We start from the raw sequence: 16,241 nt of genomic DNA, 5'->3' as shown, positions 1-16,241 counted from the left end.
TTATTTGAATTCAGCACCATGGAAAACCACTCTATAGACACACATATTAAGTTTTTGAGTTATATATATGTATATATATATATATTTTTTTTTTTTTTACACAGTGATCACCACTTATCAAGGCCCGGAAGCCACTCAGGGATAAGGGTTATTGCAAGTACATTACGTTAGTGTGGAGATTTGATGAAGTGTTTACTTAAAGGGGGCGGTTCATTAGGAATTTGTTAACGTTGGACTTGAACACATCCAGGTTGTAGTCCGGTGGGAAGCAGGCAGACGGAACAGAGTTCCACAGGCGTGCAGTTCTAAGAAACATATGAAGAAAGAGTTCCAGACATGAAAAAAGAGTTCCAAAAAGGCATGCTTTTTAGCCCGAAAAGTCCCAGAGGGATGGGAAGCAGAATTTTGTCAGGGTAACCCATATTGAATTTCTATTAAGAACAATAGCCTCCACATTTTCACCAAGTTTCAGAAAAATATAATGGATGGACCAAACACTATGAGGCAAAAAGTGTCATTTTTTTAGGGTAATGGTGCAGTTTCAGGCCTTAACACATGTATATTTAAGTTGACCACTGTGAAAAACCAGTATATAGTCAGACATATCAAGTTTTTGTTGAGAAATATAAAAAAAAGAGCCACACAAAGGGGCGTTTTTAGCACTAAAACTCCTTGGGGACGCGAACCAGAATTTTGCCTGGGTCACCCATACTGGATTTATATTAAGAACAATCGGCTCCACATTTTGGCCAAGTTCCAATAAATCTAATGGACGTATCAAAAGTTATGGGGCAAAACGTGTCATTTTTGGCCATTTTGGACTTCTTTTGAGGCCCTGGGGACGCAACGGGAATTTTCGTAAAAAATTTTATTTTTACTATTCACATCTATTTAATGAAATACAATTTGTGACAAAATTTCAGGAAAAATTAATGAACGATTATCTGACAATCGGACGCACAGACGGACGCCACTAACAACATAGGTCCCTCTCCGATAAATCGGGGGGACCAAATCTATTTCAGAAACGTCCGCCGAATGTCTATATATATAAAAGGCAAATGTGCATGCGCAGTTTTTGTATGTCTCGAAAAGGCTTTTTTCGCCAACGGTCCTGGGGGGGGGTACTATCGCTTAGAACTGTTTATATAGCCCCTAGATAATAATATCTACGATTTGGGAATGCGCGTCACGTGTAGATTTATTTACGTCAACTTTTATGAGATTCGTGCTATTTCGCTCTGTCCCGTTTGTCCTGCTTTTTAGTATAACTAAATTCAAACGGTCGTGTTCTCGGCTTTCATGCCGAAACGTCCAGAAAGCAACCAGCTTTTGATCAATGTGGAGTTTCTCCTTATATCAGACAATTGCTATTTGATTTGGACAATGGGGAGCTGCTTCCTCTCTTCCCACCATCATCTGGGGGAAGCGAAAACTAAAAATACTGCCACATCATCATAACAATCCCGCGATGACGTTATTTAGCGTCTTCCTGTCAATCAAACCTCTTTCACTCGCTTTATGAGCCTTAAGTTAACACGCTAATCAATTACTCTCACTCGTGGTTGAGACTGTTAAGTAGTTGGCTTTTGTTTCCACCTCCACATCAAGGCTTCCTGGCTCAATCCCACCTCCCGACCAAAACTATTGTGTTTTTTTCTTTTACACATTTAAACACCCGGGCAACATTTTTTTTATTACTTCGCTTATTCTTTAATTTACCCCCCTCCCCTATACATGCCATTTTTTTTCCGTTTTGGTTTTTCCGATTTTTTTAACATCGTCTTTTTTTATAATATTTAAGCAGGGTTATTACTTATTCCCCCCCCCCACTCCCATACATACACCTACAAACACCCGGGCAACGCCGGGTACCTCCCGCTAGTAAACAATAAAAAAGAGACAGACACATTTTTAGAACATTGTTTCTGTATATTTTTTTTTTTTTTTTAGAAATTTGCTAAAATAATAACAATGCATAAAAATTGGTATTAAAGCTTTTGGAAGCATCATTAAAAATTTTAAAACTTTGAACAAACAGACAAACTGTTTTTGGAACGTGTTAAGATGCAAAAATGTTATTAAAAGAAAGAAAAAAAGTTCAATCAATATCTTTTTCACCTTTCTTTTTTTCTTTTTTTAAAATTGAAACATCTATATATTAATACGATAGCGTGTGTTATTTTCTGTGTCACACTTACATCTGGGTCGTTTAATTGTTATGTACCTCCATTTCTTGTCATAAATAAGTTAATAAGAATTCTTCAGAAGTTTTGATTTCGGTTTCGATTATAACTGATGACACTCCAGTAATCTTTTTTTTTTTTTTTTTTTTAAATAATTTTATCAAGAATTTTGTTTTTGGTTTCGATTATGGCTGAAGGAACTCAAGTTATATATTTTTTTCATAAGTTTTTATTTCGGTTTCGATTCAAGTCATATGGATATATATTTTGTTTTTTTGAAATTGCAACTTCATAACATATAAAAATCGATACAACATTAACTCTATAATAATATATATGAAATTTACAAGAATTAAAATATCATATTTAAGCGTACTTTATGAGCTTTGCTGAGCTTTCGTGCTAGCTTAGATAAATACTTTTGCAGTTTTAACAAAAGAGCTGCAATAGCATCAGAGCGTCTCCATTCACGCTGAACATCTACAGAATATGCGAGCATCAATATATTACATATGAATGAGTCCCTGTGGAATTTCCACAGGTCCCGCCTAGTTAATTATTAATATTGTACCATACCAGATCCATTATCAGCTTTCATGCTAGCTTAGATAAATACTATTGCAGTTTTAACAAAAGAGCTACAATATCAGAGTGAACATCTACAGAATTACATATGAATGAGTTCGGAAAATTTTTTTTTTTGCAAGTAAAATCCGTTTCCTACTAGGTGATGCCTAAGAAACCTTTGAAGTTTCGCATGTTTTTGTGGTTTTTGTTTTTTTTTACAAAGGAGTCACCAATTATCAAGGCCCAAAGGCCATTCAAGAATAAGGGTTAATAAGTGTACGTTAGTCACTGGGACAATATCGTAGTAATCGTTTTTAGTAGAAATTTGGTAAATTGGATTGCTTAAGGGGAACGGCTCATCAAGAATTTGTTTACATTGGACTTGAAGACATCCAAGTTGTAGTCATCTGGAAAGCAGGCAAACGGAACAGAGTTCCACAGGTGTGCAGTTCTAAGAAAGAAGCTTTGTTCAGTTAATCTATGTTTAGATTTACACACAAATAAAGCGTGGGGGGAATTATGAATAGTGTTTTCAATTAGTCAAGTGTTTTATGTGAAAGTTTGGCAAGGGGGGGGGACCATAGATTGGAGCTCAGACGAGCGCTTATTATGAGAATAACGATAAAGCAGAGACAGGTTCACAATGTCTCTTCTGTGAGAAAGCGGTTGCAGAGAAGAGAAAAGGGCATTCCCTACGAGGTTACGACATCTATTTTGAACTCCATCAAGGCAGGATAAGATGTTTCTAGCAGCTCCTGCCCAGATGTGGTATCAGTGCTCCATCCTTGGGCGTACCTGGCTCTTTTACAGGTAGCGAATTGAATTAACAGTGAGATATCTACTAGAGTGGTAGAATGATCCTACCATTTTTCCAGCAGCATTGGCAACAGATTTGATATACGTGTTCCATCTCAAATCAGGCGTAACGGTCAGATCCAGAAACTTGTCAAAACATAGAGTTTGCCCAAGATGAAAGCCATTCATTTCAATTGATGGCAACCTGGGATCAGAGCGCTGATGGTGTAAAGATAGAAGTTTGGTTTTAGATGCATTAAAATTAACCAGACACCGTTTGCTCGCGATAGTTATTTGTTTTGTCGTGAGAATGTTTCGAACCTGTTGTTATGTCTTGGCACAGCAACCCACTCACCAGGGAGAATAAACACTAAAATGATATACATCTCCCTTACATCAAGGAGTCGATATAGTGTCAGCTATAACCAACATATGACGAGATCCCTGGCAACACCAGATGATCTTGCTTTTCAAATAGAGGAAGAGAAGATGGGAGAGGATGAGGTATGGTTAGGGGGCCATGCTGACACTTGGTCAAGGAAAAACAGATGTTTATGAAAAATGTCCAGAAGAAATAAAATATTTCAATGGGAAATAAATAGTTATCGCTTATCACATCAGTGCCGGGGTGCGTTTTTTTAAGAGAAACACAAACGAGGGCTGTTATAGATCTGTTAACAATGAAAAGGTTGTTTTTAAAAACTCTGTTGAGCGATATGGAAGACAGCTGGGGTGACTAATAGCTCCTAATTACATGATAAGTTAACACCTCAGTGCAATGAGGATTAAAAATTGGTAGAGATAAAGCCGAGAGAAGGTTCGGGACAAAAGAAAGAGAGAAAGGGGGTAAATTAATAGGGAACGAAGAGAAAGAGAGAAAGGGAAGAGAAAAGAAAGAATAACTCCAAAAAGGTGGAAGGAGGAATTTCTGATTTGATAAAAACTATTGGCTTTTTAGAGTTAGAGTCCTTTTTACTGACTAGCATTCGAGACGTCCACATAGCTTTCACCCCGCCTGGGGGGTGGGGCGAAACCTCATAAGAGCTAAGTTGAAAGCTCTTGTTCTTAGCTGGGAAATTAATTAGAGGAATTTAACCTGCATCATGAAGCTTGGATCAAAGAACTCGACTAAACAAGTGTAAAACGATTTATGAATAATTATTTTGTTTCGTTATATAAAAATGCCCCAGAGTTTTTCCTTGTTTCTCGATTTGCCAGCCTGAATGAAGATGCAGTTTATTTCAGTTATTTCAGATATGCCAGATGATGAAGGAGACAGACTGGATCCAGCACAACGCCAGAGTGACGGCCGAAATCGACAATGTTGCCACATGGACTTAGGGTCATGCACATTTCGCGTACCCTGAGCAGCAGAAAGATATTTTCCAGTGACCAGTGAGAGTCTGGTCACCCTTGAGGGGTCCACCACTAGACAAGTAAGAATGTAGCCCTGCTGGGTTGCATCTATGGTCCTGTGAGCTGGGAGTGACGAACACGGCCAGAAGTACATCACAAGTATGCTCCAGTGAACCAGGATAGCGACGGATGCGGCCCGGCCCTCGGACGAGAAGGGAGGTTAGGGTTATAAACAGACATAGGTCTGATCGTTGAGTCTTTTTGGTTGGCGTCGTGACATGCAGTATTCTATCGTCATTGATGGCATGGACCGCTTGCTAAAATCGAACGCTGTATCGAAAAAGCAAACATTTATTTATTTTACATTAAACACTGACGGAGCATATTTAAATTCGATCCAACACGTGTCGACAAACGCCAGTGACAAAACTGCTATGTGACCATCGCACACAGAATTCTCCTCTCTTTCTCTATTGATGGAGAGAGTAAAAGAGAGAAAAAGAGAGAAAGAAAGAGCGAGAAATGCATACGTAAGATTTGAACATTGTTTAGTTTTTATAGGTCTCGATGACAAGTTACTTTGCGTTTGATCTTTCAAATTCTGGGGTCTCAGATCGTTTTGACATAACCAAATTTTGTAAACAATCGTCAATCAAACTTTGGAAATGAAAATTGCATCAAATTTATTTTACTTGTCTCCCCTACCTCTTGACAAAAAAATCTAATATATTAAAAGGGGATATGTCTGTCCGTCTCATTATTTTCAAATTCTATCTCTTTCGAAACTAAAAAAAGAAGTATTATTATTATTTAGAAATATTGTTATTATATAAATAAATAGGCATATTTCACCAACTAATTTATTTTTGGTGTGTATAATTATACACATCTGACGAAGAGATCTTTCTCTAAATATTATATTACACGGACATACCACCAGACCGACTTTCCCAGGTAACCACTGTGCAAATATAAATATACTGCGTATATGAAATATGAATATGTACACATGTATTTATAAGTTGTATTAATAAATTTCTCACCTGCTTCAGTTTGTGTCTTTCTGTTACTTCTGCATTGTACCGCCTTCTACAATTCCATTTAACTACATGCTATACAATGCTTCAAGCAAACTACACCCACCTCTTGAAAAAAAAAAAATGTCACTCTTTCACTATTTGTTCACGTAGATTAACAAATATTCGAGAGTGGATGTATAAACATGCAAGTAAAAGATCGTTATTTTCATGGCAGATGCTCTCGGCTGAGCTCCATTCTATGGTTCCCCCTCCCCTCGCCAAACTTTCACAAGAAACACCCGTCTAGCAGAAAACACTATCACTAGTTTCCCCCACTCTTTATCTGTGCCTAAACCTAAGCGTAGATTCCACGAGCAAAGCTTATTTCTTAGAACTGCACGCCTATGAAATTGTCTTCCGTTTTCCTGCTTTCCAGCTGACTACAATATGGTTGTCTTCAAGTCTAACGTAAACAAATTTTTTGATGAGCCGTTCCATTTAAGTTAGCAAATTTGCCGAATCTCCATTACTAACGGTCACTATATTGTCCAATTTCTACTGTACACTCTTTAACCCTTATCCTCGACTGGCCTCTTGGCCTTGATAAGTGATTGGATATTTTTATGGGCCATTCTTTTATGGGTCTTTGGTTAAAATAGTTTTTTAAGGGGTCAAAATTTTGTACATTCATCTTAGTTTATTTTAATCAGGTCATGTGCGTGTCACGTTGGTACAGTGGTAATGTCACCAGCTTTGAATTATAAAGTTTTGTTTTCGGTTTCAATTCTAGCCGATGGCTCCCAAATACCTTTTTTATATGCGAATGGGGACCGGAAGTGACATGTCCGGAGTTCCGGTTTTAATAAGCTGAGTTAAGTTTTTAATCAGTTCATATGGTAACGTCACCAGCTTTTTTTTCTTCACAAAGGAATCATCACTTCTCTAGGCCTGGAGGCCACTCGAGGATAAGGGTTAAAGAGTATACAGTGGTCAAAGGGACAATATCATAGTAATCGTTAAAAGTGCAAATTTTGTAAATTGGATTACTTAAGGGAAACGGCTCATCAAGAACTTGTTTACATTGGACTTGAAGACGACCATATTGTAGTCAGTTGGGAAGCAAATCAATGGAACAGAGTTCCATTGACTTGTTTTATATTTAAATATTTCACAAGAAAATGGTTTCTCTCAATTTGTTTCAATTTTATTATCACTTTATTTTTGCTGGGGAAGGGGCATTTTACCGGATGCCAAACATTCTCCCATTCGTTTAGTTCAGCCAGGAAATACTTTGCACGCTGTTGGTTGGCCCATTCTTCCAGTTTTCTGCAATGGAAGGTTTTAGTGTATTTTGCCGAGTCACCACATCCATAGATAATTTGTTCATGGCAGTCACTTTGTTTTTGACACGCAACACATACCCGTTGCCTATTTTTTCTCTCATTCTCATTTCGTTTTCTTCTAGCAAGTCAATGGAACAGAGTTCCACAGGTGTGCAGTTCTAAGAGAGAAGCTTTGTTCATGGAATCTATATTTAGGTTTAGGCACAGATAAAGCTTTGTATGCTATGGTCCCCCCTTGCCAAACCTTCACATAAAACACTCGACTAATTGAAAGCACTATTAATAATACCCGCCACGCTTTATCTGTGCCTAAACCTAAACATAGATTAGCTGAACAAAGCTTCTTTGACCTGGAGGCCACTCGAGGATAAGGGTTAATGAGTATACAGTGGTCAAAGGGACTATATCATAGTAATCGTTAGAATAAAATAAAAGGATTTAATGTGTTTTTATTTAAAAACTTTATTGTATAATTTAAAATTTAAACTATTGGACAATACAAACAATACGTTGTATAACAAATAAAACAAGAAATGAAAAATGAAGATTTAAAATGATTAAATGTGTTTTAATTAATAATTAAATAATTTAATTTATAAATTGTGAAAAATTTCCCCCACTCTATATCTGTGCCTAAATCAAAACGCGGATTCCATGAACAAAGCTTCTTTCTTAGAACTGCACGCCTGTGGAACTCTGTTCCGTCTGCCTGCTTCCCACCGGACTACAACTTGGATGTCTTCAAGTCCAATGTTAACAAATTCCTAATGAACCGCCCCCCCCCTTAAGTAAACACTTCATCAAATCTCCACACTAACGTAATGTACTTGCAATAACCCTTATCCCTGAGTGGCTTCCGGGCCTTGATAAGTAGTGATCACTGTGTAAAAAAAAAAAAAAATCGTTAGAAGTGCAAATTTGGTAAATAGGATTACTTAAGGGGAACAGCTCATCAAGAACTTGTTTACATTGGACTTGAAGCTGATGGCACCTAAATACTTTTTTTTTGCTTACATTGGAAATCACGACTCTTCAATAATAATCTATACGAAATCTGGACGAATTAAAATATCATACTTTACGACCGAGCAAAGCCCCCCCCCCTCACACGCACACACATACACAACTAGTACTAGTAAAAAGCTTTTATGTGTAGGGAGCTCAAGAGCTCCCTCCGAAACGGTTTCTCACCTATCATGCCGCAAAGATGTAAGGCGCAAAAAAAAGAAATACTAATCCAAGATGAATAAATCCCAACCCAGAAAACAGCAATTCTTACCCCTTTTTCAGAAACACTGCTCATAGAATGTGAGGACTGAAGGACATTAAATAAGAGAAGCAAGAGTTACGAGGTTGCTGAAAAAAATTCAAGATTAACTTTCTGCGTTTCCGACCCATTGAATCATGGGGATCGGAGAGTAAGCTTGTGAAATACCAAAAACCATCTGAATCATGGACATAAAAAAAATGCTTGGATCATTCTACCGCTCCAGTAGATATCTCACTGCTGATGCAATCCTCTATCTGATAGAGTTCAAGATCGGCTTTAAAACCTAGTAGATAAATTCCCTTTTCTCTTCCCTGCAACCTCAGAAGAGATGCTGCGAGCTTCTTATCTTGCGTTGATAGAGTCAAAATAGATGTCATAACCTAGTAGATGATGTCCTTTTCTCTTCCCTGCAACCTCTTTCCCACAGAAGAGACGTCATGAGCGTGTTTCTGTTCTATCATTGATTTTCATGGCAAGTGCTTGTGTGATACTATAAAGTAGACCCGAGTCACTAAGTGCTGAGATGAAAGGGGGGCAATAGACAAAGGAATAGGAAGTGTTTTACAATAAACAATGAAATAGGAAGTAGCAAACAATGAATCTGTAGGTATTTTTAGATCAAGCCTTTTAGATTTGACAATGACAATAGAAACCTACAGAACAGATAATAAAAGGGACCAACGACACTTCAGATAGCGACACTGAGTTGGGAGCGGTTTGCAGACAGTCTTTGGTTTGTAATGGTCGAACACAGAGTTGAGGATAGTTATTAGTTGGAGACAGTTGAATGCAGATTGTGGCTTGTAGCACATTGCAATGTGTGGCTCGGAACAGATGGAGAAATGGATTCATAAATTGACTGACGAACTCGGCCTTGACAGAAAACTAAGATATGAACACTAGGTGCACAAGGGTGCAGCTTCCCAGATCGGATCGTTTCTTTCAACCTTTCAACGGCTACTTCACTTTCAAAATCCACCAGGGCGAGGCGTTCAAGTTTATCGACAAGAGTGCAATCTACGGGCAGCGTCTTCAACGAGTTTTAAAACAAAGACAAAAAAAAAAAAAAAACAGAAAATTAAGTTACTAAAAAAAAAAAAATAGATAAAAAATAATTTTTTTTGCAAGATCATTACCGGTGGTTGTCAAGAATTCCCCTTATATTAAAAAAAAAAAAATATAGAAAAATCTTTGATATATGTACCTGTGACAAAACGAAAATATTATATTCCAAAAGTCATGTAATTTGATCATATAGTTTAATTTTTCTAAAGAAAATCGATTTTAAATGATTAATAAGAAATTGTAGGCATTACAAGGCTGATTTTGGTAATATAATGTAAGGTCGTTATTTATTATCTGCCATAGTGGCATCATGCATGCACCCAAAGCCCAACTGACATCCACAGAATGTGTTTTCTATATTTTCTTTTGAGCTGTTTTATTTTTTTATATACTTGTGAACTCCTGCGCATCCCCTCAGTAACTGCCAATTTGAGAAACAACCACATGGCCAGATGAGAAGATGAAGGAAAATTAAACTATGGAAACAACGTTGGGGGTGGCAGTTGGGGAGCTTCTTCATTCTTTAAATGTGACCATACCATCAAAGTCTCCTGTTTTGCACACACCTATTCTGTCCAGATTTAATCTTCCTCTGAGGTCATTCAAACTCATCCCGACTTTAGGACTCATGCTACACATCTATCGTATGAAGGTGACCCATGAATCACTAAATGCTGAGGGGGGAACAATAGATAGGAAATATTATACAAAGGTACAATGAAATAGGAAGTAGCAAACAATGAATCTGTAGGTATTTTTAGATTAAGCCTTTTAGATTTGACAATGACAATAGAAACCTACAGAACATATAATAAAAGGGACCAACGACACTTTACCGGATCAATGAGATGCTTAGAGAGGGACGGACAGCTTCCAAGTAGCTGGGGTGAGGGGACTTCAGATAGCGACACTGAGGTGGACCTGAGTCACTAAGTGCTGAGGGGAAAGAGGGGCAATAGACAAAGGAATAGGAAGTATCTTATAATAAACAAAGAAATGGGAAGTAACAAACAATGAATCTTTAGGTATTTTTAGATGGAAAAAAATGCTTGGATCATTTCACCGCTCCAGTAGGTATCTCACTGCTGATGCAATCCTCTATCTGTATAAGAGTCAAGTACGTCCTAAAATGGAGTACGAATGCTACATCTGGGCAAGAACTGCTGACCGCCTCATCTTGCGTTGATAGAGTTCAAAATAGACGTCGAAACCTAGTAGATGATGCCCTTTCCTCTTCACGGCAACCTCTTTCCCACAGAAGAGATGCTGCGAGCCTGTTTCTGCTCTATCATTGTTTTCATGGCAAGTGCTCGTCTGAGCTCCAATCTATGGTCCCTCTTGCCAAACATTCAAAAAAAAAAAAAAAGAAAAAAAAAACTCAAATAGCTACAACGACTATCAACAATTTCCTCCTCTTTCTATTTGTGCCTAATTCTAAATGCAGATTCCATGAACAAAGGTTCTTTCCTAGAACTGACCGCATGTGGAACACTGTTTCGCTGGCCTGCTTCCTGGCTGACTACAACATGGTAGTTTTCAAGTCCAATGTAAACAAATTCTACCTAATTTACACCTTTAACGATTACTATGCTACTGCAGTACACTCATTAACCCTTATCCTTGAGTGACCTTGTGGCCTTGATAAGTGGTAACTCTCTCATAAAAAAAAAAAAGAGAGAGAGAAAATTGCGGGACCTTACCTGTCTTCCAGCAACGAAACCATCGGTTCGACACCAGTCGTATCAACAGCAAAGATTGGCTCGACAGATCGGATCGTTTCTTTCAACCTTTCAACGGCTACTTCACTTTCAAAATCCACCAGGGCGAGGCGTTCAAGTTTATCGACAAGAGTGCAATCTACGGGCAGCGTCTTCAACGAGTTTTAAAACAAAGACAAAAAAAAAAACAAAAATACAGAAAATTAAGTTACTAAAAAAAAAAAAAAAAATAAAAAATAATTTTTTTTGCAAGATCATTACCGGTGGTTGTCAAGAATTCCACTTATATTAAAAAAAAAAATATAGAAAAATCTTTGATATATGTACCTGTGACAAAACGAAAATATTATATTCCAAAAGTCATGTAATTTGATCATATAGTTTAATTTTTCTAAAGAAAATCGATTTTAAATGATTAATAAGAAATTGTAGGCATTACAAGGCTGATTTTGGTAATATAATGTAAGGTCGTTATTTATTATCTGCCCTTGTTTCTTGAAGATGGTGATGCTTACTCATAAAATTTGATTCTCTTAGTTAAAGCAAAAACTACTTGATCAATTTATGTGATTTTTGGAATATGACATCTTCATTCTGTTACTGGTACGTACATCTACAAATCTTTCTTCATTTTTTTAAGTCAGGGTTCGTACTGATTTTCAATGTCTATTTTCAAAGATTTTTTTCAAAGCTTTTCATGGCTGTCTCCAGACAAAATTCAAGTTTTCAAAACAAAATTTGGGCTTTGTTTTACAATTCACAGCGATTCGAAAAAGTGCTCAAATAGCAAATATACAACAAATAAATGTCACCATAGTCAATAAAAATTACTTTGCAACATACCTGCATCTTTTTTATTTTAAGTAGTTTTAAAGGTTTTTGATTTCAAATATTAATTTTCTTTACAGCTTTTAAATTTCCAATCAACATGGCCGCCATTTTGTTTATTTTTCTTATTTGGTCCACCTCATTTTTGGTCATCACAATTAACCAGACATGATTAAAATTTGGCGGAGGAGTTTGGTAGAGTTTTCAAAGGTCAAATCATTGAACTTTGACCCCTTGACAGCCAAATTTCTGGCCAAAAACTGATTAAAAAGATTTTCCCAAATCTACGTACATTATTTTTTCGTGTTTTTTGGAAATTTTTTTTCATTTCATCTCGAATATTAACTCTCTTTACAGCTTTTAAATTCGCCATTAGAGAGTCCTGTCCACACAAGGAAAATTTATTTAGAGAGGGGGGTGTCATTTGTATTTATGGTGGCTGCCACTACCCTTCCCCCTTGTGCCCCGTCCCTTGAAAATAGACATTAAAAATCTGTACGAACCCTGTTATAGGCAGGCAGATGTAATGGTCAGTCGGCTTCTATTTCGTTCAAGCTTAACGTTCATAGGAAACATCAGTTGGAATAAATATGACGAGATCCCTGGCAACACCAGATGATCTTACTTTTCAAATAGAGGAAGAGAAGATGGAAGAGGATGAGGTATGGTTAGGGGAGGGGGGGCCATGCTGACACTTTGTCAAGATAAAATAGATGTTTATGAAAAATGTCCAGAAGAAATAAAATATTTCAATGGGAAATAAATAGTTATCGCTTATCACATCAGTGCCGGGGTGCGGTTTTTTAAGAGAAAGACAAACGACTACACATCTATCAAGAATGGAAAGGTTGTTTTTAAAATCTCTGTTGAGCGAGATGAAGAACGGGGTGAGGGGTCGCCGCCAGGCATTGTTCGACCGGGGTGACTAATAACTCCTAATTACATGATAAGTTAACACCTCAGTGCAATGAGGGTTAAAAATTGGTAGAGATAAAGCCGAGAGGAGGAGTAGAAATTAGGGAAACCGAGAGAGGGAGGAAATTTAAAAGAAGAAAAAGGGAGTACAAATTAATAGGGAATGAGGAGAAAGGGAAGAGAAAAGAAAGAATAACTCCAAAAAGGTAGAGGGAGGAATTTCTGATTTGATAAAAACTATTGGCTTTTTAGAGTTAGAGTCCTTTTTACTGACTAGCATTCGAGACGTCCACATAGCTTTCACCCCGCCTGGGGGGTGGGGCGAAACCTCATAAGAGCTAAGTTGAAAGCTCTTGTTCTTAGCTGGGAAATTAATTAGAGGAATTTAACCTGCATCATGAAGCTTGGATCAAAGAACTCGACTATAAACAAGTGTAAATCGATTTATGAATAATTATACTGTTTCATTATATAAGAATGTCCCAGAGTTTTTCCTTGTTTCTCGATTTGCCAGCCTGAATGAAGATGCAGTTTATTTCAGGTATGCCCTGACGCCAGATGATGAAGGAGACAGACTGGATCCAGCACGAAGCCAGAGTGACGGCCGAAATCGACAATGTTGCCACATGGACTTAGGGTCATGCACATTTCGCGTGCCCTGAGCAGCAAAAGATATTTTCCAGTGACCAGTGAGAGTCTGATCACCCTTGAGGGGTCCACCACTAGACAAGTAAGAATGTAGCCCTGCTGGGTTGCATCTATGGTCCTGTGAGCTGGGAGCGACGAACACGGCCAGAAGTACATCAGAAGTATGCTCCCGTGAACCAGGATAGCGACGGATGCGGCTCGGCCCTCGGACGAGAGAGGGGTTAGGGTTATATAAATACATTGAGAGCATTGCCAAGGCTGCTGCAAAGAAAGTGGGCTCTCGCTATCGTGCTAGAAAGTTACTTTCGCCTGAAAAGTACCTCTACAAAGCCACCATTTGCCCATGTGTGGAGTATTGCTGTCACGTTTGGGCTGGTGCATCTGCTACTAGTCTCTCGCTCGTGGACAGGATCCAAAAGAGAGTCGCCAACCTAATAGGTCCTGAACTGTCATCTAAGCTTCAGCCTCTGTCCCAGAAAACTTGAATTTTATCTGGAGAAGGCCCTGAAAAACTTTGAAAAGTCCTTGAAAATGGTCACTGAAAATCTGTATGAACCCTATTATATGTATCAATCTGAGGTTATTATACTTGGAGACACATGTCCTACCGACCGCATAGCAAATTGCGGTCTTACATATTACACTCGTGAACTAACCCTGCCACCGCAGCTGCTCTGTATCTATTAACTCAAGAACTCTCATCCATCATTTTGAGGTGACCATACTATCAAAGTCTACTTCTCTGCACTCATCTCTCTGAATTGTGAACTGCTCTGCACTTATTAACCCAAGAGCTCTCATCAATCATTTTTAGGTGACCATAGTATACTTCTCTGCACACGTCTCTCTGAACGTGTCTGTGTGCGTTCACTGCACAGACCATAATCATCCGCTCATTGTCTCAAGTTGGTGCTCGATTCCAATACCTGTCATGTTGCATCCCTCTACCTGTTTTACAAGCACTTGACGAAAATATCCCCGACAAACTTGACAAGCAGCAAAGTCCCACCCCTTCGCAGTAGAAATCCCTAGATGTAGGAAGGCCTTCTACTCTAATAACTTCTTCCCAGAACTGCTAGACTTTGGAATTCTCTTCCGGTTTCCTGCTTCCCTAACTGTACTGCTACGACAGCTTCTCTGTATCTACTAACACAAGAACTCTCATCCATCATTTTGAGGTGACCATACTATCAAAGTCTACTTCTCTGCACACATCTCTCTGAACATGTCTGTGTGTGTTCACTGCACAGACCATAATCATCCGCTCATTATGCTTGTCTCAAGTTGGTGCTCAAAACACAAAAAATAATTATGCAGGCAGTTTGTAAAGTAACTTTTATTGGCTACTAGCATGGGCACCCGGCATTGCCCAGGTTGACATGAAGTTCCGTTTGACCACACCTAAGATTATTAATCATGGGCAACAATTTCAATAAGAAAAGAACGGACAAAAACATGTCAATGTAATCGTCAAAAAAACAAAAAAAAAAAAATGTATGTGATATTCTTATGCAAAGAGAAGAAACTATTCTCCGGATATTGAGCACTTTTTGTTGTCCGTGCATTAAAAAGACCCCCCCCCCCAAATTTTTTTTTTTAAATAAATCAAAACAACTATTGTTTCAATAAAAATAGCAGCAAGTATGCGAACAAAACTTTTTTTTTTTTTTCATAAATAAAGGAAATTTTCAATTTGCTTCTTTTTTTGAGGGAGGGGGCTTTTTCGATTTGCTTTTTTGGGATCGAGGAGGTGGCGTGCTTTTTTTTTGTTTCTAAAAGTGTAGCTGAAGTTTGAATTCGAAGCAGTCAAAGTTTCTGTATAGCCGTTTCAAGAATATTAAAAACAAAAGAATTAAATTTTTTTTTTTTTGAATATTTAAAAAAAACAAAACAAAAGCACATGTTTATGTCTACGCGGAATTATTTTTTCAAGCTAGAATCTTGAGATTACCAAATTATTTTATTTGGTGAAGAGCTCCTTATGTTTTGACGTTTCTAGAGGGAGATAACTCTTCATCTTTAAAAAAGTCGATGTCGGAAATAATTCCAAATAAATTAAATATATTATCAATTAAATTGTTATTTAAAGTTTATCAAATAACAATTTTAAATAGAACACTTAAAATAATTCTCTCACTAGAAACATTAACATACCCCTATTTAGTAAAATCGATTTTTATTAATGCAATATGTAAATGCGGCGGCCTCTTAATTGTGTATTTTGCAAGAATCATACAATATACAGAAATAAATGAAACATTAAAGTAGCGAACCTTTAATAAACAGACAGGAATATGAATTTATATATATACTAGAGGGTGTACCCAGCATTGCCCGGGTGTTTGGGAGTGTGTATGTGGAGAGGGTGACCCTGTTTTAATATTGTAAAAAAAACACGATGTTAAGAAAAATTGGAAAAACCAAAACAAAGCAAAACAGCAAACAAATGTAAAAGAAAAAAAGTTTAGGTAGAAAGACAGGCTTGAACCTGAAGCATCGAGGCTAGGGCGTAAAAATAAATGCCCGACACG

At 37.5% G+C, this 16,241-nt stretch overlaps 1 protein-coding gene across 1 annotated transcript in view; it reads right to left on the bottom strand.

Moving 5' to 3' along the window:
• Positions 1–16,241, bottom strand: part of LOC145270608 (glutamyl-tRNA(Gln) amidotransferase subunit C, mitochondrial-like) — a 56,864-nt gene that overhangs the window by 24,879 nt on the left and 15,744 nt on the right. The window contains exon 3 of the mRNA XM_080126237.1: positions 11,302–11,471. Within this exon, the coding sequence (XP_079982363.1) occupies positions 11,302–11,471 (170 nt within the window). The remainder of the gene's footprint in view (positions 1–11,301; positions 11,472–16,241) is intronic.

Source organism: Euprymna scolopes, chromosome 46 (genome assembly GCF_053919585.1).
Source record: "Euprymna scolopes isolate OS-2025 chromosome 46, ASM5391958v1, whole genome shotgun sequence".
NCBI classification, from domain to species: domain Eukaryota; kingdom Metazoa; phylum Mollusca; class Cephalopoda; order Sepiida; family Sepiolidae; genus Euprymna; species Euprymna scolopes.
Note: the sequence above shows the minus strand (reverse complement) of the source record. Positions and strands in the feature narration are given on the sequence as shown.